We start from the raw sequence: 26516 nt of genomic DNA on the forward strand, positions 1-26516 counted from the left end.
TTTAGTCTCATGCACCGTTCAGTTCAACACAACTTCTTTCTGCCTACTGCAAGACAATGTCTTCACCATGACCCTTAGGTAAAGTGTAAGTTAGGTTCATTGAACCAGAAGTCCCTGGAAAACCCAGTGCATTAAACCTTGAACAAACAGTTTAGGGTTCTGCTGAATATGAGTCAGATCTACCCAGTTGAGAGAATAGGACTGTTTACTGGCCGCCATTGTTAAGACTTCATGTCTCTTATGTGGAAGTATACCACGGAACTTTTGAATTGTGGACCAAGCCAGTGGCCCTCAGAGTAAACTCAGATTTATGCCACCTCTCTCCTCCATTTTGATGACTGGAGCCTTTGAGCAGACTTTTTAGCCCCAACCTTTTTCTAACTGACCAGATTATCAAATGCCACAACTTTGTGTAGAGAATGTAGATTCTTCATGGAAATTGAGTCTGTCTGTCTTATCCTCAGATAGTCATTAACAGATAATTGGTACAACACAAGCCTACCAAAAGATCCACCCCCTTCCACTTTGGGCATTGTAAAATCAGAGGATCCCCGAGGGTAGAGTGCTGCTTCTCCTTGTGGCTCCCCCCAACCTCTTGCCCCCTCCCCCCAGGAGTCCCATCAAGGTGGATGGTGACTATTGTTTATATGATTATTAATAATGGGTAGTCATTCCCATTTTTGGAACTCCTTACAAAAAACTTTGCTCACAACACCCTGACAGGTATATAGGACAAATATTAGAATTCCCATTTTATTGATAAGGAAGCCAAGATAGCTAAATGATTGCCTGAGGCCATCCCAATAGTGATAGCACATCTTGAGTCTTAGCTGAGATCTTCCAGCCATACTTCCAGAGCCATTTTTGCCCCTTGCTACTAGACTGCTCCTATTTTTTTTTATTACCTACACAGTTTCCCTTGGAAGCCACACAAAAATTAAAAATTAAAATAGATTTTCAGTATGCTTTGGCTTTATTTTGAAATTTTATCTATATATTCACGTATGAATGCCCTGCCTTCCCCCTGGGTAGCTATGAGGATGCTGTGAGATGATAGATGTAGAACATCTAAAATACCAGGCCTATGTGTGTTCTCTTATGATACTGTGACTCACTGACCATTCGTTTCATGGGATAGAGGTGCAGTGCTCTGTAGGTGTCTTCAAAACAGGATAACTGCTTGTTATTAGAAAGGGGAAGGAAAGGCCTTTGGTTTGTGTCTCAATTCCTGTATGGGGCCCAAGTGCCCCTGGACTTTTTTTTTCCTCCCTACATCCTCCCTCCCTTATTTCAGCCCAGGCCACTGAAGCTGGCTCGTGCAGCATGGCTGGCAGGGTGGGGTGGTCTTTAATGCTCAGCTTAGCCTGACGGAGCCCTCCCCTTTTCAGATTTTAGCAGTCTGATGTAATGCTGGTGGCAGGAAGTGCTAGTGTTGTTTTTGTTTGCTCTGCTTCCTCAGGATTTCCTTGGATCTGGAGACCCCAAAGAAACCAAGATGCTGATTACCAAACAGGCTGACTGGGCCAGAAATATCAACGAGCCCAAAGCTGCAGTGGAGATGTACCTCTCGGCAGGAGAGCACATCAAGGCCATAGAGATCAGCGGTGATCATGGCTGGGTGGACATGTAGGTGTCCACTTTCAGCCTTTGGAAGTATCTGCCATCTTATCATTCCAGTTATGACTGAATGGGAGGGGGGTGACAAATGAGTGTTTCTTTCAAGAAGCCTCAGATGCCTGCCCCCTGGGTTCTCTCCTCAAGCATTCTAGGAAACTAAAGTGTAAGACTCAGAGCCTTGGGGGCTGCACACTTATGAATTAAAGCATAGGGGAGGAGCTGCTCCTGAAGGGCAGTGGAAGGCAGGGTGGAATGAATAGGGAGATGGCAAAGACCTGGAGCCACAGATTCTGGCATTTACAAGTTAGCAGGGCACTGGCTGGGCAGCTGTGGTAGAGATAGAATGAGTGTGTTCCTGCCACCTCTGCCCTCCCCCTTGGCCTCCTGACCTTTGCCTCCTTCCCCCTGACCTGTAACAAAGCTTCCAACAGAAAAGCTACAGGCTGAGACAAGAAGATAAATTTTTATCACCAAGAGAGAAATGCTCTGAGCTCTGTAAGAGCTGTGCAGATTTAGGGTCCCCTCTTTCTCTTAGGGTGTTTCATTATCAAGCAACATTTTCCAAGTGCCTCTGAACATTAAGCCTGCCCAGAGGAGAAGCTTTAAACATATTTTATATTTTTCCAGGTCTGTAGCAGCTTCTGTTAAAAAGTGCCATCCTCTGGATGTTCCATTTGATTGAGAGGCTGCCTGTGTCATATTTCTGTCTTAATGTGTCCTCTCTGCTGGAAAGAGTTATTTTTAGGTGTTATTACTCTCTTAAGTGCCGATTGACATAACCTTAAGACAGGACTCTCTTACAGCAAGCACTCCTAGAGACAGCTGCCTCCCTTCCTTCCTTTCTGCTAGAGAGGGGAAGGAGTGATCATCTCTGTCCAAGGCCCCCTTCTCCAGAACTTCCTCTGAACTCTGGTCTGACCAGAGAGCACAAGCACATCACATTCATCCTTGGCTCTTTAAAAAGTGTGGGAGAACTGCTCTCCATTGGAGAGAGATGACATACAGACCATCTCTGCCATCTTATCCTGGGGGGCTGGTGGGGTTTGACCAGGAGAAGAGGTGAGATTTTTTTAAGAGCTCCTTCTCTCCTCTGCTTCAGAGGGCAACTCCTGCGTCCCCTGGTGTTTCTCATGGGGCACCTTTTCCAGGGAGGGTTGGACTAACTCCTGTTGAATAAGTAGGCTGCCATCATGGAAGTTAAAGAGTTGTATTAACTCTTCTAAAACTTGATATCGTTTTGTGATTAACTGTGCCATCATTAATTTATCTTGATTGAGAGGCCAGAGGTACCTCAGGGATTGTTTTAGCAATATGAAAGGGTTTGATGTTGGCAAAGGAGCTATACTGTCTGGGGAGTCACTTGGAAGAGGTAGTAGAGTACAGGACTTGGAAGTCAGAGGACTTGGGTGCAAATTCTCCCTCTCTTATCTACTACTTGCATGACCTTCATCCTGTCTGGACCTCAGTTTCCACATCTGTAAAATGAGAGGGTTCAATTAAATGGCCTCTGAGGACCCTGCAAGCTCTTGAGATGTTACTTCTAAAGAGCCTTTGTAGTCTGTAAGGGCCAGGTGTGCTGACTCCATCTGCCCTGGAGGGTTTGCCGAGTAATTACCAGGGAAGGATGGTCTTTTTTCTGCTTCTGAGAGGTAAGAACAGAGCAGATCCCAAGCCGCTAGGTCAAGTCTGGCACTTGCAGGGGTAAGGCCAGGCTTGCGGTTTGCAGGTCCCATCCTCTCCGTTAGGCTCAGCCATGGACTCCTGCCTTCCCTCTTCTTGCTGCCAGGTTAATCGATATTGCCCGGAAACTGGATAAAGCTGAACGAGAGCCCTTGCTGCTATGCGCTCACTACTTCAAGAAACTGGACAATCCTGGCTATGCAGCGGAGACCTACCTGAAGATAGGGGACCTGAAGTCCTTGGTGCAGCTTCATGTGGAAACTCAGCGTTGGGATGAGGTGAGGAGAGCTTCCTCCAGGGTGCCCGGGTGCTGGCCCAGGCTGTGGAGGGGGCCTCGGTGGACCAGGAGAAGCTGCCGGAGAGAGGGGACAGATGGGGCTCTGCAGGGAGGAATAGTGGAACAAGTATATGTGGACATGTGGCTCTGCCACTAACGGTGAAGACCTGTACAAGTTGCTTGTTTTCCTCTGAAATTAAGAGGTTGGGGCTGCCTGGTTTCCATAGCAGCATGTAGAAATTTTCCTTCCTGGGAGCTACACCTGTGCTATTCATGAGCCAGAAAGCCCCCTTCTAACCCTGGAGTCTACTCCATTGGTGTGGGAGGGGAGACAGGAATGCGCAGGGCCAGGTGGAAAGGCTCCCAATGGGAAGGCCAGTTGGCCCCTGTTGCTCCAAAGCCATCTGGGTCAGCTTGTTTCCATACTCCTGTGTCCCTCTTTGACTGGTTCTTCAAAGCTATGGATTGTGGGCGAACGTAGACATTTTCCAGATAAGAACAATTTTCTTCTGCCATCCACGTGACCCCATTTGGAGAGGTGAGAGGGGTCCAGAGTCAGGGAATAGGAGCTCGCTGAGTTTGATTGATAAGGAGGTTTTTCAAGAAGCATAAATTATGGCATCTTGGAACACTTCCGTCCAGACTGTGCATTAGGCAGTTCTTGGTTGTCATGTAGAGTTTCCTGCTACAGATTGTTTCTTGTTGACTGATTCTTTTTCTTTAAAAATGAATGGTGAGCTTGGAGTGGATGCCTCAGTATCAGATATTTGAAATACAGAGAGAATGGGCACAAGGCAGGACTTGACAGCTGATTCTGGGGCTCAGGAGAAATGGCTAATCTGGGCCGTACTGCATGGAGGCCACAGTTATCACTCAACAGATAATAAGCAGTGATGATGATAACGTCAATTATATTTCCTTAGGTGTCAGATTCAATTAAAAGAAATCTGTTTTCAGCACTACCAAAGCCCACGCAAGCCCTCAAAATAAAATGTTTCCGATTTGGTGCAGCTTCTGTGGTCCAGAAACAGACTGTGTTGTTATTGAATCCAGTCTTCTGCATATTGCTGTTAATTGCCTTTTGTTTTCAAAGAGGCTGTTTTGTTTTTGCCTTTCTGGAGACAGGGAGGAGGGGAAAGAGCCCCTCCCCATGCAGGGTTGTCATGCTGGAGAAATCTGACAGCTCCATAATTAATTCATCCAACTGCAATGTTTTCATAGGACAAAGTAAGCTGGTTCATTAAGAACACATTTGCTCCTTCTCCTAGGCCTTTGCTTTGGGTGAGAAGCATCCCGAATTTAAGGATGATGTCTATGTGCCCTATGCCCAGTGGTTGGCAGAGAATGATCGTTTTGAAGAAGCCCAGAAAGGTAGGTTAGCCAATCCAGAGCCTTTGTTGGCAGCAAAGGCCCAGCTTTCAGACTTGGCCTTGGCCTTCCCGCCATCTTCCCTGGGGCTGCAGGTCTTGTATTTCATCATTCAGAGATGTTTTCAGTGGCAAAAGCCCAAATTCACTTTTGGGTTCTGTTCTTGGATATATTCTGAATCATTGTAGCCCCTTTTCTATAGAATAGGTGTTCCATAGGAGATATTTGTTAAAGTGTGATAATTTTTGCTTCTTGGAAGTTTCAAAAGAGGCCTTAAAGTTCTACTGCCGTGGGGATGCAGGAGATAGTGGGAAAGGAGAGCTATAATAATAATTATTACTCTCTTTTGAAAATGGGTCCATATTCTGTTCTACAGCCTCTTGTCCCTACTTAGATACATTCAGGAACAGTCGCCAGCTACGTAATTCATAGAGGAGTTTGGGAATATGGTTTTTAGGCATTACTGACAGACAGAGTGTTCTTTTATCATGTAAGCATTTCCAGAGTACCCAGTTGCTGAAGTATCTGCATGTTTGGACAAAACATATCAACCTATCCATCTGTCTGTCTCTGCATTTCTAAGAATCCATCGCCATAGTAACTTGGTGCTCAGACAAGAGATTGAGGCAGGATTGGAACAAAAGCAAGAGTCTCTTTCCTTTCTTTAAAATGAATTTGGACATTGTAAGTTCAAAAGGATGTGGGAGTGTCCTGGGTTGAGGCTTTCCGTCTGTGGTGCTCAGGTGAAAAGCCCACACTTACAGACGATTCTCATTTGTTATCCAATTTTGATGCACTTTCTGAACCAGTTTTTCAGAAGTCAGGACTCCAAAGATGCCTCAGCTGAGGATGAGCATGGAAAATAAAACAATTAACCCAAGAACAGATTTGACTTATTAGTGAGGTGGATCAATGGAAGTTTAATTCTCATGTGAAATTTGACACCAAATGGTCTGAATACTAGTTAGTTTAAAAGGTTCCTCAGTATTTAGCTCTTCTGTCTCACTTGTATAAAACCTAGCTCCCCACTAGCTTAACTTTAGTGGAGTTCTCACAACTGTTATATAGAAACTTGGAACCTGGCACCAACCTGACAGGGACAGTAATGGCCGATGCTTTTTATAGATCCAGATGAGGCTGGAACAGCCTGCAAACTGGGCATCCCCATTTTTGAGTCCTCATTCTGTTCCCTGTGAAATGCCATTTCAGCAACTTAATTGCATCACCCTCCTCAATGTTTTGCTTCCTGCAGCATTCCATAAAGCTGGCCGTCAGAGTGAGGCAGTCAAAGTGTTGGAACAACTCACTCACAATGCTGTGGTCGAAAGCAGATTTAATGACGCAGCGTATTATTACTGGATGTTGTCCATGCAGTGTCTTGATATAGCTCAAGGTAAGGATATATCAGAGGGCCAGCTTGTTTTACCCACCCCCCACTCCAGTGTAGAGATAAACATCTCATGAGCTGTAACATTTTAATTAAAACCCAGGGCTTGTTTATTGCCTGGGCTGTCTAGAACCCTGTGTTGAAGCATAATCTAGCATGTCATCTTTTTCCAGTTTGCCTGTAAGCATTAACAAATACCTGAATGCCATGCTGAGGTTATAACTGAGTCCTTGCCCTGCATGCTAATTCAGAACATTTCCCTTTGCAGCAGGAACCTGTAGCTGTAACCATCTGAGCACCAGTTTTTTTCTGTCTTTTTTTTTTCATAAAAAGAAAAGCAAATCATATGTCATAGCACACTTTGGAATTTATTATTTGGCTCTTATGGGCTATGGAGGAAAGCTGGTGCCTGCAGCATTGGTACTGTTCTGGAAAGTTTCTCATATAAGGATGGCTTTGGATGAATGGTGGTAGAAGGGGAAGGAATTCTCCTCCATTTGACTAAGAGCAAAACCAGTGATTTGCTCATGCCTTCTCTTAGCTTTGCACAAAATGACATAGGTGGTGTTGGCTATTGCCTATTCTTCTGCTGCCCTAACAACCCAACTTCTTCAGCTGATGGTGATCTTGACCTGTCCCTCCTACAGCGCTGTGCTGAATGGATGGTCTACCATGATCGATCTAGCCAAGAATCCCCACACTGCCTCCCCCCCCCAGGTTTGGCTGCCCGGTTCTTTTTTTTTTTTTAACCCTTACCTTCCATCTTAGAATCAATACTGTGTATTGGTTCCATTGGTTCCAAAGCAGAAGAGTAGTCAGGGCTAGGCAGTGGGGGTCAAGTGACTTGCCCAGGGTCACATGGCTAGGAAGTGTCTGAGTCCAGATTTGAACCGAGGATCTCCCGTCTCTGGGCCTGACTCTCAATCCACTGAGCTACCCAGCTGCCCCCATGCCCGTTTCTTTTTTTTTTTAGCTTTTATTTTTTTATTTTTTATTTTTTAAATTTTTAAACATTATTTTATTTGGTCGTTTCCATACATTATTCACTGGAAACAAAAATCATTTTCTTTTCCTCCCCCCCCCCCTTCCCTCTCCCATAGCCGACGCACGATTCCACTGGTTATCACATGTGTTCTTGACTCGAACCCATTTCCCTGTTGTTGGAATTTGCATTATAGTGTTCATTTAGAGTCTCTCCTCAGTCTTATCCCCTCCAACCCTGTAGTCAAGCAGTTGCTTTTCATCGGTGTTTTTACTCCCACAGTTTATCCTCTGCTTGTGGGTAGTATTTTTTAGATCCCTGCAGATTGTTCAGGATCACTGCATTGATACTAATGGAGAAGTCCATTACCTTCGATTGTACCACAGTGTATCAGTCTCTGTGTATAATGTTTTTTTGGTTCTGCTCCTCTCGCTCTGCATCACTTCCTGGAGGTTGTTCCAGTCTCCATGGAATTCCTCCACTTTATTATTCCTTTGAGAGCAATAGTATTCCATCACCAACATATACCACAGTTTGTTCAGCCATTCCCCAATTGAAGGGCATCCCCTCGTTTTCCAATTTTTGGCCACCACAAAGAACACAGCTATGAATATTCTTGTACATGTCTTTTTCCCCACTATCTCTTTGGGGTACAGACCCAGCAGTGCTATAGCTGGATCAAAGGGCAGACAGTCTTTTATCACCCTTTGGGCATAGTCCCATGCCCGTTTCTTAAACCATCAAACACATTAGACTTCCTTCCGGCCACTTCCTAGGTCCCATGGTCAACTCTTAAAGAACTGATTCTGTCTCCAGTCCTTCTCCTCTGTCCTTTGGCCCCTTCCCCACCTACCATGATTGAGTCAGAGGCAGCTGGGAGTTTGGTTTGATTGGTCTTCTACCTCTTGCCTCCATGCATGCAGTAGACAAAAACCAGAAGAAGGAGATGCTGGTCAAGTTTCACCACTTCCAGCACTTGGCTGAGCTGTACCATGTTTATCACTCCATTCAGCGATACACGGTGAGCCTGCTGGTGGGCTGGGGAGTGGGGCTCACTGAGCAGGGGGCTCCGTTCTGTTTAATGAGCAGCAGACCTTGATACACAAGAAACCAATTTAGACACAAACTACTGCTGAGTAATTCTGACTGCTAAGGAACATTGTTTAGAAATGTTGGGGGTTTTTTTTCATAATAGATTACTTAGTTGGTATATAGCCAGAATTCTATAGTTAAAATGTACACTAGTAAATCATATGATTCCTAGAAGTGGTGGTCTCTTGTTTTTTTAAAGGTTACTGGAAATGCAAATTCCATATTATCCCCTCCACTTTTTAACTGGGTTCTAGGCCCAGCTGTGCTACATACTTACTGTGACCTTGGGCAGGTTACTGTATAAGCAAATATACTTCCTTTTTCTCAGTTTTCTTTTTTGTAAGATGAGATGATGGGCCAGATGATCAGAGGGCCCTGTTAACTCTAACATTCTAGGAATCGTTTTCATTTTAAGCTTATTTCCTCAACCATATCTTTATAACTACCCTAATTCCTCCTCAACTTTTTGGATTTTTTCAGAGATTGTGTTGATTTCATCTCTAATGATTTTGATTCCTCCTATCTGTACTCCCCCACCAGTTGTTTCATATACTTAAAAAAAAATCTTTACCTTTCTTCTTAGAATCAATACTGTATATTGGTTCCAAGGCAATAAGAGCAGTAAGGCCTAACCAGTAGGTGCTAAGTGGCTTCCCAGGGTCACCAAGCTAGGAAGTATCTGAAGCGAGATTTGAACCTAGGACCTCTTGTCTCTGGGCCTGGCTCTCAGTCTACTAAGCCAGATAACTCATAAACTTTTTAAAGTGTGGAGAGCCAAGCTGGACAGCTACCTTTCTTGTAGTTGTTCTGGGTCCTGGGAAAGTGGATGGTCCTAAGATCTTGACAGCACTCCTGGGCCCTGAAATGTTCTGACCCCTTTTTGTGGATTTCCCCTTCCATAAGTCTGTCAGTCTCTACCAAGGGTACCATGTTGGGGATGGTAAGTGGGGAGGGGAATCACTAGGTGTTCATCTAAACTCAGTAGATCAGAGATTGATGTCTTCATTTGGTTCAGTAAGCATCTGTTAAGCTAAATTTGATGCATTCCCTGCCCTTAAGGAGCTCATATCCTACTAGGGGGATATTGGTATTTTTTCATTAAGAGGTAAAAAGAAACAAGATGTGCCATTTTCTCACTTCTGTAACACACAGTAATTGTTCTCCAGAATCAATTCCAACAACCCAGCACTGTGCTAAGTTCTGGGAATACAGACACCTAACTGAATATCTGCTTTGTTTAAGGCCCTGTTCTAAGTACTAGGCCCTCTTGAGTCTGGTCATTTCTGCTATGTTAAGTGCCACCCACTTGGTCCTGGGTGACTAAGTACTGACCCAAGCATGGGTTCCTCTATTCCACAGTAACCAGTGGGCCATAGGCCTTGGCATTAGGGTCTACTAAGGAGCATCCTTCTCTCCCAAACTGGCATTGGAATAATAGAGGCACAGACTGAGATTGGACAGCCCAGTCCCTTCGTCCAGAGCCCAGGGGCAGGGCTCCTTTTCCAGAGGAGCAGTGTGAATCTGGGGGGTGGTGACTCGTTTGATACTTACTCCTGCCATGGTAGAGCCTGTTCTTATACTCAGTTTTAGCTTGGTAAAGAAAGCGACCGGGGTTGAGAGATTTGGTTTTTTTTTATTAGAACTTTTTTTGAGGGGGTGATTGGGGGGGGGTGTTTTGTTCCATTTAACAAGCATTCCTTTTCTCTCTTCTACCTCCATTAGAAAAAAATAAAGCAAAATTCTCAGGGAGAATTAAGATAATAATTTACTTTTATAAGTGGCTGAGTGCATAGAAAAGTAAGGTAGCCAGAAATTCAATTCAATTCAATTCAACAAACATTTTATTAGGTACCTTCTGTGTGCTAGGCCCTATGTAAAGCACTGGGGATGCAGATAAGAAAAAGAAAGGCAGGCCTGCCCTCAAGGATCTGACAGTCTAATAGGGGAAGCCAATACCCCAGAGGGCCTGGAAAGAGGATGGGCTCCCAGGGGTACCTGGCTGGGACTGTCATATCGATGAGGAAAGTACTAAGCCCCTAGAAGGACAGAATATAATGCAGTTTTCTCAGAAAAGTTCAGATCAGTTTGAGAGAAGACCTTGAAACTCAGCAAAAAGTCTAAATTATTGAATATCTTATAAAGGAATCTAGTTGTATTCTTATCTAGGGCCCGTTGCAATTATGACGAACTGCTGGGGAAGTGTTGCCATGGAGGAGGCTTGGCCTGGTTACTAGAATCAATCTTATCCAAAGACCTGTATGTAATTAAAATCGTCTATGTGCTTACAAACTATGAAATGTGCCAAATTCTTTAAGAATTCTTTGTTTCAAGTCAATTAGGCCACTCTTTACTCAAAACCTTATTTAGACTACAAATTTGCCTACTAAGGTCTTTCATAGCTAGTGCAAAGATAGAATTTATCTCAGCCTAAATTGAATTATCTCAGAATTTAGTGAAATGAATTCTAGATCTGATATGCCATGTATTTAACGAAGGAATTTAACTCTTCTCTTCTCCCTGCCCCCCCTCCCCCATTTTCTTGCTACAGGAGGAGCCCTTCAGTTTTCATCTTCCTGAAACACTTTTCAATATCTCCAGATTCCTACTCCACAGCCTGTCTAAGGAGACACCCTTGGGTATCTCTAAAGTGTATCCTTGCTCTACCTTCTCTGAGCAAAACTCTGCCGCACCCCCTGGCCCTAATTGCTCAGAGCTTTTCCTTTTAGAGCACTTTGCAAACAAAACCATTTATCTTTGCAACAGCCCCTGAAGAGAGCAAGCTAGCTATCCTTAGGCCTGTTTTATGGTAGAGAATCAGCCAGGGAAAGGAAGGCAGCTGTGCCAAAGGGGGAATTAGCACTAAAGGACCTTCTGGGTCCAGGCCTCCAGGGAGCTTTCCATGTTTTCCGGGGAGTAATACCGTGTCCCTAGACCCCTAGAATCACTGTTATGTAAGTGCCCTGTGGAGTGACCCTAAAGGAGCCCCTCAGCATCCACTTCAGCCAACATTTATTGAATACTTTCTTTGTGTGAGGAACCCTCAGAAGTCTACAAGAGTTGGGTAATATGTCAGTACCCTAATCCGTAATCCTCATGCTCCATAAGCGAGGCAGTGCAGAGGACCTGGGCTCAGGGCGTGCACCTTGCACTAACTCACCATCCCGGGACCTCGGCTACAGGTGGAGAGCTCATTCATGTCGGTGGAGGGAGGTTTCCCACTAGGAGTTCCTGTGTCCAGATGTGTGTCTGTCGGCACCTATAATCTATCTGTCCATCTCTTGGGCGTTGATGGAGACCTCACTGAGCCTTCTCATTCTGGGCACTTCTTGTCTCTGTTCTCCATAGAGGACCTCAGACAGCTGGTGTCTGGGTTCAGTTTCAGCTCAGGTTTTCCTGACTCCAGACTCAGTGTCCTCTCCACTGGGACACTGGCTGTCCCTTAGGCACCGAACCCTCCGTCAAAGGAAAGAAACCCAGGAATGAGGTGGCCTTCTCCCAAGCACAGGCTTGTCTAGGCAGGACATGTGTGTCTGGTCCTCTGCCATGTGTTGGGGGCCTCACTCGAGGGATGGTAAGGGGAGGCCAGACGAGGGTGAGGGCAGATTGTGGAGCATCTCCCTACGTAGGCAGTCGAGGTCCTGGTGACCTGAATGAGAAAGACGAGGCTCCTGGGGGAAGTCTGGGAAACCATCCTATAAATGGGGGAAGGGGATTCAGAGTGGGAGGGAGGAAAGAGAAGAACCTTCTTAGCGTGGTCTAGTTTATGTCCTCCCAGGCCTGATCCCAAACCAGGTGCTTTATTTTAGGACCTGCTTCTAGCCCTGGCCAGATCACCCAGGGCTGGCTGCAATCAAACTGAGGCAAGGGCACGGGGCATCATTTGTCCCAGCCTTCAGCCTATCAGTCTCTGCCAGAAGGTTGGGTCACAGGCCATTGCTGAGTGCAGTAGAAACATTCTGGCCTGAATTTAGGGAGCAAGATGAGCCTTAAGGAGGCCAAAGAACCCATGTGTGGTTAAAATATTAATGGAAACTGCACTGCCTTTATCTCTGGAAAAAATCATATGCCTCTGCATCCGAGAAGTACATTTACATCTTACAAATGTGCAAACGCATTTCTCAGGCTCCTACCCACACCTTCCTGGCACTGGGAAGAACGGAGCTCTAATGCAAAGCTCACTCCCAAAGTAACCCTTGGTTACCTAACTGCCTTTTGCCTCCTTCCTCAACTTGATGACAGAAATACGTTATTCACCCTGGCAAAACAGAGCAAAGCTTTGGGTGCATATAAGTTGGCCCGTCATGCCTATGACAAATTGCAGGGTCTGCAGATCCCTGCCAGGTTCCAGAAATCCATTGAACTGGGCAGCCTGACAATCCGCTCCAAGCCCTTTCATGACAGCGAGGTGAGTGTTGGTGTGGGCTCCGAGCTGTTGTTCCTCTGGCTGCCCAGTGCCTGTCCTAGTCAGCCCAGCCCTTCTTCTTGATGACTTCCTTCTCCAAATTCAATTTAAAATTTGTGCTGGTTTCTAAATGCTCCCCAGGATTCTTCTGCCCTTCTCTCTCTGACCCCAGACCCCACTCCTCTGGGTGAACCCCCCTTGCACACCTTCCCTGTAACCTTCCCCTTTTGGAGTCCCAGTTCCCCTTATCCTTAATTTGGAGTTAGTTTCAGCCTGGCCTGAGGGATTCCGATGGTTCAGGTGCATTCCAGGTCCCTCAGTTTCTTGAAGGATTTTGGTTATGTTCCTGGGAGCAGCCTGCAGTCTCCAGACAGCCGCAGGAACTTTCCCAGCCTCCAAGGTTTGGAGCCACACCAGGGTTGGGCTTTCGCTCCTGCTGCCCCTTGGCCTTGAGCTTCCTTTTCCTCCAACCCCACTCGTCATTCTCCTCACCTTCTAAACCTTTTGAACATTTTGACCAAGGACTTCTAATCACGTTATTCACAATATTGCCCTGAACCACTCGTTATGTTGTAGGAAAGAAATGGGAGCCGCAGAGGAGTCAGAAGTGAGGGAACCTTTGAGGGCTCTCCCTCCCTTCCTGCCCTACCTCCCCATGTCTCTACGTGGACCTGTAGGCAGGGGAACCCCAGGTGCCTGTGTAGACTGTTCCACTGTCTCCTTTGTGACAGACGGGTGACTTCTCTTCTTGACCAGCTCCCTTCTGTATGAAATAAAGAGGCTGGACTAGCTTGTCCTGGAAGTGAGACACGGTCCAACCAGCAGGCACGCCAGATGCCCCTTCTTTCTGCCCACAGAGCTGCTGGCCATATTGTTCATTCCCTCTGGACACATGATTGTCCATTTGGTCCGGTGCCCAGCTTACTGTGGGAGCAAAAGAAAAAGTGAGAGAGAGGTGGAGGAGGAAGACGCCCCACTTTGATCCTGCCTGTGCCCCTGTGGACGGGGAAGGCGGTCTGTGCTTTTGGTTTCAGGTGGTGTCTTGGGTTCTGTCTTTGTAGGAGCTTGTACCCCTGTGCTATAGGTGCTCCACCAACAACCCTCTGCTCAACAACCTGGGGAATGTGTGCATCAACTGTCGGCAGCCCTTTGTCTTCTCAGCCTCTTCATACGGTGAGTGGAAGAGTGCTCAGCGGGAGCCTCCCGCCTCCTTTTTCACTGGGTGAATGGTAGGGGAACAGGGAGCTTCATGAAGATGAGTGATGCCCCTCCGCCGCCCCTGGAGGTGGCCGACAATCTGTATAGTCTTTGGGGATCCAGATGGAGGCAGAGGTCCGACATTAGGATCCATCCAGCTCTACTGACATCCTCTTTATCTCCAACCTTGGACTCCTCATCTCCAGAAGTTTTGCATTTGGTGGAATTCTACCTGGAAGAAGGAATTACTGATGAAGAAGCCGTGGCTCTCATTGACCTGGAGGCTCCAAGGTTAACCAAAAAGGAGAGAAAATGGCAAGAAATAGCCAACAATAGTATCCTTTGTGGATGGGGCAATGGGGAGGCCTGGGAAGACTCTGTATGGAAGTGCTTGGCATCTGTTCAGGGGCTGTAAAGTGGGAGCGTTTGTTGGGGCTATTGTCACCATTAGTAGTATTGTTTTTTATCATTTAATACAGTGGCCCTGGGGTTATATTGCTGGGGAGGAGACTTGGGCCCTTTCTGGACTGTTGATGATTCACTGGTGACTTTAGGCAAATACCAGTCCACCTTCAGGCCCCCTGTTTGAGAGGTTGGTTTTTAAATACTCCAACCTGCTCTTCACCCTCCTCCTCCCAGAGATGTCAGGTTTCACATCTTGCATATGAGCTCTATGTCCAGGAAACAAAGGGAGTGCCATTTGGAGTCTTAACAGTATTGGGGGGGGGGCTTCCCGAGGCTTCTTCCTTTGACTAAGTCCTCCAGATTCGCAGACTTTGAGACTCGATGAGACTGTGGACCGCATTGAGGAAGATGACCCATTTACTGCCAAACTGAGCTTTGAGGTGAGTGAGCTTTTGTGGAGGACTACTGAAGAGGTCCCCTGCATGCCTTCTGAGGAATTCTGATGTCAGGTGGACTTAGTCAGGGAAGAATAAGCTCCCCCTGCAGCTGTGAGGGCCCAGATGAGGTTAGACAGCAGGCCAGGCCCCAGAGCCTGGGCAGCCTTGTGGCAAGGCTTCCCTGGCAGATTTAGCATCTTGGGACGATAGCCGGGAGACTTGAAGGTGACCCTTCAAGAGTTGAGAAGTCATGTTGAGTCCGGTCCATTGGGAATGCCCAAATGAGAGCCCGTGGAGAGCCGACCATCTAGAGCGTTATGTTCAGATCTGGGCACTTTGCTTGGTGGAGAACATGGACAACTGAAGAAGGCCCCGTCAAGCATGGCCAGGATGTGTTTGGCCACCAATACTCGAAGGGTGACCCACGTAAAAGGCAGAATCCACGCTACTTATTCTGGGTCACCAGAGGATGTGGCAGGAACCAGTGGATGGCAAATACACGGTGGCTCAGCTCACCTCAGACGAAGGAAGCACAAAGGAACTCGAGAAGTAGTGAGCTCCCTGCCCCTGACTGTGTCTGGCAGACATGGATGCTTGTAGGAAGATTCCTTCATGGGATGAGGTGGTGGCTTGGGGGCCTCTAGGGGTGGCGGCACCTTCTTCTTGGAGCCTTTGGACACTGTTCCTGCCTGTTTTCTCTCCTGCTTCCTGCAGCAAGGAGGCTCTGAATTTGTTCCTGTGGTGGTGAACCGGGCAGTCCTTCGGTCCATGAGCAGACGGGACGTCCTCATTAAGCGCTGGCCGAGGCCATTGCAGTGGCAGTACTTCCGCTCTCTCCTCCCAGATGCCTCCATCACGATGTGTCCTTCATGTTTTCAGGTAGGAAGAGGGCCTTGCAGAGCTCCATTAGCCCCTTTATCCCATTCAGGCCAGGCTCCAGCTGCTTGCCAGATGTTGACTTGTAGCTGATTGGAGGTCATTTCTCCCTGTGGCTTTATCTGCCTGTTGGCTACAGAGCAGGCAGAGGTCGCCCATCCCTGAGAAATGGTACTTTGGGGAGGGAAGGTCCTTGATTCAGGCCAGTGGAGCCCAAATCCAGACATGGTAAAGAATCCTTGGCTCACCGCCTTCTCTTGGTAGATGTTTCACTCAGAAGATTACGAGCTTCTGGTGCTCCAACACAACTGCTGCCCGTACTGCCGGAGACGCATCGACGAAGCCAGTCAGTGACCCTCCCGACTCTCCTCCCTCCGGCCGGAGTCTTCCCAAGTGAGAGCCCAGCAGAGAGTGACCAAGGCAGTACATTCGCTCCTTCTCCCACTTACCCGAAAGCCCTGCCTTTGTTATTCCCAGATGGTTTCAGATTTACATGATATTTGTATAAAAAGATGAAACATTTAAAACTATCAAAATGTTTTCTGTCCAGATGAAAATTATTTTGGGGGAGTAGGGAGGTGGGGAGGAGGAAAGTGTAACTAGGGAATTTCTATTTATGGCATTTTCTGCTTTGTAAATAGCACCATGAGATGGAAAAGAGAACGTACATATATTTTCTATTAAAAAAAATCTGTTACTCTTGAAGTTGATTGGAGTTGTTCATAGCAGCCTGCTGGAGTCCGCAGATCTGTCAGACCATTAGCATGTACACTTTGCGAACAGATTGCCTCAATAATTACAAATAAAAGGGCTACTTATTTTCATCAGTGTCTGTACTTTAGCAAATCTTCATATTGTCTGCAACTTAATTTCCTTATGCAAAAATGCACCTGTTTCTAATTTAATCAGAGAGGAACATTACATTTGTGTGCTCTTAAAATTTAATTTAATTGAAATGATAATATGGAGCAGGTTAAAATTTTGTTTTTATATTACCAAGAGCAGTATTCACAAAGAAATTAATGTCTGGCTTAGCCACAGAAAGCAAGAACAATTTTTAAAAAATCAAGCCATCCTTCTAGAGCAAAAGTCAGTTTTAAAAAACCATATTATGTACAAGAAAACAGACAGAATGAAGGGAAATGGGGAAGAGAGTGGGGGAGAGAACTCTCCAAGAAGAGAGAAGCAAAGCCATCCTGCCTTTAAGATATTCCATTCTAATGAAGTATACCCAGTGTCATTAAGAGGGGAGCCTTAGGAAAGCTATCCTTTGGGAAGAGGCACCTGAGCAACACTTTGAAGGAGACTAGGGGTTCTGTGGTGCAAGGGAGTACATTCCAGGTGTGGGGGTTCTCCTGTGCAAAGCCATGAAATGGGTTGAGTGTATTATGTCCAGGGAATGGCTAGTCATCCAGTTTAGAATGGTGGAGACATGGCCCTACCATTCATTCCCCAGACCTTACAGGCTAGGTTGCTTTCTGTGGCTGCAAAGGACTTCTTGGCCGGGCTTCAGGGATACCCAAAACTTTCTTCCTGCCAAGCATGGCCAACTAAGAATTACCCTTCCTCCAGCTCACCTGCAGATGCAAGCCACAAGCCTAATTTCTTCCACCCTTTTCTATGCTCCTTTAATCAAACACTACTTTTCAAGTTTTCTTAAAGTTTCTACTATTAGAAACCAGAAGGGAACGCAGAGGGGGTGCCAGCTGGGGAAAATCCAGAGCTACAGTTACAGAATCCTGCAAGGTAGTTAGCTGTCTTGGAATCTTGAGGGGGTTGCCAAGTCCTATTCCTTAGCTTTCTGTTTCCAGGCTGACTTTCATCCTGCTCTCCCCTGGCCCACCATAAACCCTTCATTTCCTGGCCTTTCGCTGGAATGAAATTGCAATTAGATAGACCCTAATATTTCTTAGCATCTCAATTTGCAAGGAGGACACCACCAGGGGAAAAGAGGCAGAAAGAAGATAATGAGGCTGTCAGAAAAGAAAAAAAAACCCCAAACCATTCCAAGCAGTAGAATCAAAGTAAGTATCCTGAAAGGAGGCAGCTAGGTGGCTTGATGGAGAGAACACTGGTCCTGGAGTCAGGAAGACGAGTTCAGATGTGGCCTCAGCCACTGAGCTGTGTCACTTAATCCTGTTTGCCTTCATCCACTGGATGAGAAGGAAATGACAAACCACTCCAGCCAAGAAAACCCCACAAGGACAGTGTAATCCACAAAGATCGCCAAGAGCTGGACGCACTGAACGACAAAGAATAATGGAACCAAAGTATGATTCCATTCAAAGCTAGAAAACTGGTCAAGACCACCATCCCAACTTGGGGCCAACCAGCTGCCCATTTGGCCAAGGCCTGAGTTTGTCTCTCTCTGATCTCACGTTCCTGGTTCCCAAACCCATCTTGGATTGGGTCCAAATTGTCTTGAGTGCTTTCTGTCCCCTGGTGGCCTTCACCTCAGCGCAGGAAGACATTTAAAGACCAATAACAGGGATGGTAGCATCCTTTCCATTTCTAAAGAACATGGTACCTTTCGACCCATGTTTTATTAGATCCTCTTAGCCCCTGAGCGAGGGCTGTGATGATTATTCCCATAAAACAAAAGACACTAAAACTCAGAGGAGAAAAGTGACTCGAGGTGATGTCGCTAGTTAACAGAACAGTGACTGAAATCGAATTCTCCCAATTCCCACTCAGAGGCTCTTTCTAAAATCAGGCTACCTTGGTTCTGCTGTGATAGGATCTTGGAAGGAGACCTCCCGGCCATCTAATTCAACCTGCCCCTGAAGAGGCATCTCTAAGAAACCCCTACCCAGGACCCCCTCCAATTCCACGCCGTGACTCTGTTCTTGTTAGGAAGCTTTTTTCCTCAGACCTGCAGCTCCCACTCAGGGCTCCTAGTTCCACCCTCTGGGGTCGAGCAGAACAAGTCTAAGGGTTCTTCCACAGAACAGTCCTCCAAAGATTTGGAGGTGCCCCTTCCCTGGTCCCCCCTTTTAGCGCTCCTTCCTTTACCTGCAGCGGTCAAGATGGAAACCATGTCTATTCTCAGGAGGGAAATGAAGGGAAAAAGGAGTGCTGCACCCGCGAGGCTCGCCATTGGAGTATCTAATTACTTAAAATCATGCATGCGTGCTTTCTAGCTAAACATTTATGAATGTGTTAGGATTTTTCATCCGTGTGTTACTTGAACTGAAGTCATCTGGCTGGGAAAAGAGAGGGGGAAAACCTCAACTACCCAGCAACATGTCAATCACGCTGACAGCTCAGATGGCGCGCGGAAGGCAGGGGGACGGGAAGAGGCGCCTGAGGATGGAGACGTGTATTACTATCTCCAGTCATGACTCCTTCAGGGAAGGCAGAGGAAACGAGGAGAGCCATTGCAGAACCTGAAGCCCAGCCTAGTTATTAGCCCAATGGACTGAGGATGGGGAGACTTGGATTTGAGACTTGGCCATGACAGTCCGTAAAACCAGCAAGAATGCATTAAACAGGAAGGAGGTCCTGGGTTCAAATGTGGCATCAGATACTTCCTAGCTGTGTGACCCTGGGCAAGTCACTTCACCCCCCTTGCCTAGCCCTGACCACTTTTCTGCTTTGGAATCAATATTTGGTATCAATTCTGAGACAGAAGATAAGAATTTTTTTTTAAAGTATTTATTAAATACCTCTCGTGTGTCAGGCACTGTGCTAGGTGCTGCCTCTCAGTAGTCTGGGGCAAGTCACTCCCTGTCTATAGACTCAGCTTAGTAAGAATGAGATGTTTGTGTATGTGGGGATTTGGAAAGGAGGGCAGGACCATCTCTTCTGGCTCCGAGTTTCTATTCGACCACTGTTGATCTAGGGCCATTTTTTACCTGTGAAATGGAGATAAATGACCACCTGCTTCCTCAGAGGGACACTGCAAAGACAGGAAAAGGAGAGATAGATCAAGAGCTTTGAGCCATTTAAAAATAAAGGTTTCTCTCTCTGCCTCTATCTGTCTCACTGACTCACTCTCAGTCTCTCTCTCTCCATCTCTGACTCTTCTCTCTGTATCTCTGTGTGTCTCTGTCTGTCTGTCTCTATCTGTCTGTCCGACTCTCTCTCTTTCTCAATCTCTGTGTCTCTGTCTGTCTCTGTTTCTCTGACTCACTCTGTCTCTCTTTCTCGATCTTTGTGTCTCTTCTCCCTCTTTGTCTCCCTCTTTGTCTCTGTGTCCCTATGTCTGTCTCTCTCTCTGTCTGTCTTTCTCTCTCTGCCTGTCTCTCTCTGTCTGTCTGTCTGACTCTTTCTTTCTCTCTTGATCTCTGTGTTTCTTCTCTCTCTGTGTCTCTGTATGTCTGTCTCTCTGTCCCCCTTTCTGTCTCCTTTGATCTCTGTGTCTCTTTGTCTCTCTCTTTCTTTGCATCTCTGTCTGTTCTCCGTGTTTTTCCTTCTTTATTCCCTCTTTCTTCTCCCCCTCTTTGTTTTCTTTCTTCTTCTCTGTCCTTTGTTCTATTTGTCTGCCTGCCTGTCTTCCAAACCTTCCCTCTGCTGTTGTCACTGCTTCTCCAGGGGAGAGACTCTCTTGAATTTGTCATGATATCCCCAGGACCTAGCATAGTTCCTGGCATACAGTAGGCACTTAATAAATGTATCTTTGCTTGACTGATGGCAACTTCAAGATTAATTCCATCTGACTAAATCATCCAGTAGAGACTCTTGATGCTCTCATCTATGACAGCTTTTACTCCCTCCTTTCTAAAGGAGTCTAGCACTTGGCTCATGGTCCTTCCTCTCCACCCCAGCCCATCGATGCCATTATTGGGGACATGCCCTGCCCTCTCATTTTTTTTTAGCCTCATCAACTCTCATGACCCCTCACCCATAGAAGTAGTCACATCTCAGGTCTCATCATCAACATCAATGACAAACATTTACAAAACATCTACTATGTGCCAGGCACTGTACTAAGCTCTGGAAACATAAAAAAAAAAAAGGCTAAAACACAGTCCGTGGCTTCCAGGATGTCACATTCTACTGGGAGAGAAAACATGTCAATAACTACATACATCTGATATATTATCCAGTGTGAAGGAAATCATTGACCATAACTGCCTTCTCCCTAACCTCAAAATTTGAAATTCCTTTTTCTCATAATAATTGCTTTCCATCTTTCCCTTTTTTCTACCCCCCCCCAAAACTTTGTGCTATTAGACTGTGAATTCCTTGAGGATGGAAACCGGTTTTGCCTATCTCATCCCCAGAATTTAGCCCAGAATCTAGGACACTGTGGGCGTTTGTTGACCATAATCTCTAGTTTATCCATCTCCTGTTCTTCCAATCTACCATTCTTGTTCTGTCTTAATTTCTCTTTATAATTTTTTATCCTATTTTTGACCAGTTTAAGTATACACTGTCTTCTACCCTTGGTTCTCTCACTCAAGAAATATTTTTTTGAAGTGCATTGAATAGCTCCCTTATACAACCATCACTCAAACCCTGCTAATAATAAACTCTGAGTCATCCCCCATCCACCTTGTCTGCTCCTTTTCTTGAACTGCTGAATGGATTAGGTACACCTCAATTTCATTTTCTTTAACTTTAATTAGGACCTCCTGGCTGCACCACCATCTAGTGATTCTTCCCTGATTGACGGTCATGCTCTCTACAGCAGCTGTTCCCAATTTTCTCCTCCAACCACTCCCACCCCCCTACAGCCCAGACTCCCCAGCAGGTGACAGTGCCTGCTATTTTACTGAAAAAATTGAAGCCATCCATAGGCTATCTCATCTCTTATTCCATGCCTCCAAACTCCCTGCATGTCTACTTGTCCTTTCTTCTTTGCTCTGGTCTCTGAGGAATTTCTTCTTGTCAAGGCCAACCCCTCTACTTGTGCTCTTGCTATCATTTTGTCTGATCCCTTTGGGGAATCTCTCCCATGAAACCTCTTCCTTCCTATAAACTCTTTCTCGATTGACTAGAACCATGTCTAGATTTCCCCCATCTTTAATTTGTTTTCATTTAATCCTCCCATATCTTTGAGCTATTGCTGTATGTGAATACATAAATACAGTTAAGAAGCCTTTACTAAGTTCTTACGGGGACACATCCTCACTCTACTCTATGCATGGTCCCAGATCTAAAAGAAAGCAAGTCAGAAGTCCTTGCCCTGGTCAAGCACCTTTGGAAAAAGTCCTCACTCCCAGAGACTTTCAATTCTAAGTCACCAGCACAAAGAAGAAGAAGAAGAAATGCTAAGTGCTGGGGATGTACATATTAAAAGCAAGAACATTTTTGCTCTCAAGAAATTTATATCCTAATAGAGGAAGAGAGTACAGAAAGAGTTGTTCCAGAGATGGGAGGCTCAAGTCCTGAACCTTCTGGTTCAAAGGATTCTGCAGCTGGACAGTTTGCTCTAGTGGCAACCTGGGTGGATGGCAAGGAGATGGCCTCCATTTTGTTTGTAAATTCCTAGGTCTTAGAGTTCTTGACTCTTCTTCCAACTCACCACCCCATTGCTTCTCCCTCTCTTTTAATCTATATCATCAGATAGTTAGGAAGGTGAGACTTAAATTCAAGAGAGAGAGATTAGGAGTGAGGAGATAGATTTGGGAGTCATCTGCATGGAAATGATACTTGACTTCATTAGGGAAGAGTAGATCCATAAGGGAGAGAGTTTAGAGGAAGGGGAAGACTGAGCTGAAGATGGAATCCTAGAGGGCATTTAGACTGGAAGGCAAGAGAAGGCTGATGATCTAGCAAAAGAGATGGAAAAGAAGGAGTCACACAGGTGGGAGGAGAACCAGGAGAAATCAGCATCCAAGAAGCCAAGGGAGTAAAGAGTATCTAGCAGGAAGGGTTGGCCTACAGTATCAGAAGCTGGAGAAGTAAAGCAAAAAGGGAATGGAGGGAAGGCCATTGTATTTAGAGCATTGGTAACATGGGAGTGGATGGGGAAGAAGTAGAAGCATTTAAAGAGGCATTCTAGAAATTTGGTGCTAAATGAAAAGAGATGCAGAAGGACAGCTTAAGAACATGGCAGGCTTAAAGGGTCCTTTTTTTGTCTGTTTGATTTTAAAGATAACTCACACTTATATAGTGCTTAAAGCATGCATTCCTAATCTTTTTTGTGTCCTGAACCCCTTTGGTAATCTGGTGAAGCTTATAGATCCCTTCTTAGAATTAAAATTTAAATGCATAAAAATCAAAGCAGAATTACAAAAGAAACCAACTATATTGAAATGCAGTTATCAAACACTTTAAAAAATGTTTTTTAAACATTCATTTTTTTACAATTTTGAATTTCAAATTCTCTCTCTCTAGTCCCTTCCTTACTCATTGAGAAACCAAGCAATACAATATTAATTACACATATGAATCATCTGAAACATATTTCCATATTAAGCATGTTGCCAAAAAAAAAGCAAGAAAAATAAAGCAAAAAAACCCAACAAACCCAATAATAACAACCATGTGTCAATCTTTTATCAGTTCTATCTCCAGAGGTTGATAGCAACTGTTTCTATCATGAGTCCTTCAGAATTGTCTTGGATCAGAATAAACAAGTCTCATAGTTGAAGTATGTTACAATCTTGTAGTTACTGTAAGTAGTGTTCTCCTGGTTCTGTTCTCTTCACTTTGCATCAGTTTATGTCTTTCCATCTATTTCTTATAACATAATAGTATTCCATCACAACTTGTTCAGTCATTCTCTAGTGGATGGGTCACTCTTTAATTTTCTGTTCTTTGCCACCACAAAAAGAACTGCCATGGACATTTTTGTGCAAATCGGTCCTTTTCTCTTTTCTCTGAACTCATTGGGATTGAGATCTAGTAGTTATATTGTTGGGTCAAAGGATAAGCCCAGTTTTATAGCCCTTTGGGTATAGTTTCAGATTGTTCCCCAGAATGGCTGCACCAGTTCACAATTCCATCAAATGCATTAATGTACCAATTTTTCCACATCCCTTCCAGTATTTGTCATTTTCCTCTTCTGTCATGTTAACTGACATGAGTGCGGTATCAAACACATTTTAAGAAATAAACCAGCTTCCAGGTCCCAACATTCTTGAGCCTTTGACTTAGAAGCTTACAAAAAATTTTCTTTGCAATAACTTGGTACAAGTCTCCTTGTCTCCATTTTGCAGATGAGGACACTGAGGTTCAGTGACTTGCAGTGTTCAAACATCTGGTAAGTATCAGAGCGCTGCATTTAATGGATATTTGTGGCATTCAATTTTGAATTTTGAAAACTTTATTTGTCCACGACTGTAGGCAAAACCCTGAGAAATTTCCAAGTGTTGACCTAATCAAAATTGTGGTTGATTGTTTTAAAGGGATCTTTTCTATCCAATGGGGATGGCACCTAAGACTCTTCTCCACCCCACAAGCAAACAGAGGCAGGCCACTGAGGCAGAGAGGGCAGGTGGGCATGGGGAATCCGAAGCACTAGGAATGTTGGCCAGATTTCTCATTTGTTTATTCGCCTCTTTTCAGATTGCTTGTGTTTTCTTCCTGGCATTTCTCATAAACACAGCTGAGTGACTGTGCTAAGGTAACCCTAAAAAGCCAAGAGGGAGACTGTAGCCCCCCAAAGAAACATTGGCATAGGCCAAATAACTCCTAACCAGAAAGAGGAAAATGGTGGCAGTAGAGCGTAAGGGCTTGCTTTCTTTTTGTCTTTCCCCAACTTCCCAGACTTCAGGAAGCATCTTAGGTGCTAAACCAAGGGGCTGGAGTTGCTACATCAGCTGCATCTTACTCCCAGAGGGCTTAGGAGAGGTTATTTGTATACCTCTGGGCTAAGCCCCTAATCCTCCCTCCCACCCAGGCTAGAGAGCTTTGAACAAACACTTGGGTATCTTGAAGGCAGCACATCTGTTTTAGAAGATGGCCCAATACCTGGAGCATCCCTCTTCCTCCTCCCCCTCCCTCAGCCCCAGCTTCACCCAGTTCCAAAGTTTTTGCTTTTGCTTACATCTTGCTCAGGTCAATGAGTTGAAAGCTTTGCTCTCCGGAGAAGCCAAACAAATGGATTACTCAGAAAGTGACCTATTTCCCATTGTGGCCAGGAAACTAGCAATTTTGACTTCAGACAGGGCCCAAGCTTTGTCCCGTGTAAAATAAAGGGGTTAGGTCATCCTTAGGGCTCCTTCCAGCTCCAAGATTAGGTGTCCTGAACTACCTGTCAGCCCTGACATGTTAAAACAGGGATGCTTAACCTTTTTCTTTCTTCTTTTTGGCCATCTGGTGAAGCCTCGGGGTCCCTTCTTAGAATAATGTTTTTAAAGGAATAAATTGCATGGATTACAAACCAATTATTAATATTGAAATAGAATTATAAAAATAATTATTTTTAAAAACCAATAACAAGTTCATGGACCCCAGATCAAGAGCCTCTGTTCTAAGCTTCCGCATTCTCTGGTCTAAGGTCCTTCCTTTTTCCAACATTTTGTGTTCTAAGATTTTTCTTAGCAACATAGTGGAATTGTACATCAGCTAAGGGAGGGGAGGGAAAAAACAGGAATCATGTAACCATGAAAAACTATTCTAAATTAATTAATTAAATAAAAAATTTCAAAGAAAAATAAAAGAAGACTTTTCTTAGCACTGACATTTTCTGTTCTAAGGTCGTCTTACTTCTCCAACGTTCTAAGATCTCTCCCAGCTCTGACCGAGATCTCTTCTTTTTCTAATAGACTCTGGTTCTCTTTGGAACATAGAGTCGCTTCCAGAAGCAGCGTCAGAAGAGGGGGCACTACTATAGCTTCTAGCCTACTAGAGGGGAGCGAGAAGCCAGGGCAACTCCAAAATGGGAATAGAACTCAAGTGAGATGAGCTACCCTAGCTAGAAGCTCTTCTTCCCTGAGAATGTTATTCTTCTGGCCAGTTAGGAGACTGAAGGCTGAGGTCTGTGCAATTATAACAAGTCCTTGAAGGCTGGAGTTAGTGATAGGAAAAAAAAATATTCAAGCTATTAACCACAGGGACACTTCTTCCTCCACCCCATGTAGGATGCCAGATCTAAAAGCAAGCAAAGCAGAGATCATTGCCCAAGTCAAGCCCCATTGGAAAGAGTCTCCATTACTGGAGTCTTTCAACTCTGAGTCATCTCTACCACTACTTCCATAATTACATTATATTAATAAATTATGTAATTATACCAATATGTTAATACTAGATATATTATAATTAATATACATGATATAATTATATCTTACTACACTGATATTAATATAATTATGATGTTATTATAAACCAATAGATGATAAATCCCCATATTATAAATATAAACCCCCAAATTCTCTTGAGACTCCAACAAATAAATAGTGATGGAACTAGAGATGATCTCAGACAAATCTATTGCCTACAATTATCTGGACATAACGTTGCTTCAAAAAGACTTAAGAACAATGTTTGCAATAGACGTTGCCATGTCAAATACTGACAATCTTCGAACCACACAGAGTGAAGTTTTCAAAATATAGAGAACTAATGGAAGTCATCAACCAATGGGGGAACAGGAAGAGGTGCCTACCATCTCCAAGGTTCTATAGCTCCTTGTCGACATGGAATCTAGAAACCCCAAACTTGTAGCCTAGTAAGATCTGATGAACCCCAAGTTTTAGGACTAGCTTGTATGTTGGAGACCCCAAAGCTTGTCCTTGTTGGGGGGGGGGAATCTACCCCGAAGGGAATCTCAGGCTAGCAGTTTCAGACTGAATAATGGACCCCGAGATAAATGACAATCCCAGTTAGGGTCCATTATTCTACCTGTGTAAAAATCCAGAGAACAGCAAACATGAAAGAATTAATGGCAGGATGTTGGCTTGCTC

The 26516-nt window shown here is 45.0% G+C and overlaps 1 protein-coding gene across 4 annotated transcripts in view; it reads left to right on the forward strand.

The window, feature by feature from the left end:
- IFT122 (intraflagellar transport 122) overlaps positions 1 to 16544 on the forward strand; it is an 80424-nt gene extending 63880 nt beyond the window's left edge. For 2 of the 4 annotated variants that reach the window (XM_007500256.3, XM_007500255.3), the window contains 12 exons: positions 1460 to 1626; positions 3404 to 3575; positions 4843 to 4945; positions 6195 to 6335; positions 8235 to 8332; positions 10952 to 11052; positions 12643 to 12808; positions 13867 to 13978; positions 14209 to 14337; positions 14768 to 14847; positions 15559 to 15723; positions 15985 to 16544. In XM_007500256.3, coding sequence (XP_007500318.1) covers positions 1460 to 1626; positions 3404 to 3575; positions 4843 to 4945; positions 6195 to 6335; positions 8235 to 8332; positions 10952 to 11052; positions 12643 to 12808; positions 13867 to 13978; positions 14209 to 14337; positions 14768 to 14847; positions 15559 to 15723; positions 15985 to 16074 — 1524 coding nt within the window. In that variant the 3' untranslated portion in view covers positions 16075 to 16544. The remainder of the gene's footprint in view (positions 1 to 1459; positions 1627 to 3403; positions 3576 to 4842; positions 4946 to 6194; positions 6336 to 8234; positions 8333 to 10951; positions 11053 to 12642; positions 12809 to 13866; positions 13979 to 14208; positions 14338 to 14767; positions 14848 to 15558; positions 15724 to 15984) is intronic. The other 2 variants (XM_056804687.1, XM_056804689.1) reach the window with 1 other exon arrangement.
- Positions 16545 to 26516: the final 9972 nt, after the last annotated feature.

Source organism: Monodelphis domestica, chromosome 7, assembly GCF_027887165.1.
Source record: "Monodelphis domestica isolate mMonDom1 chromosome 7, mMonDom1.pri, whole genome shotgun sequence".
Classification (NCBI taxonomy): Eukaryota; Metazoa; Chordata; class Mammalia; order Didelphimorphia; family Didelphidae; genus Monodelphis; species Monodelphis domestica.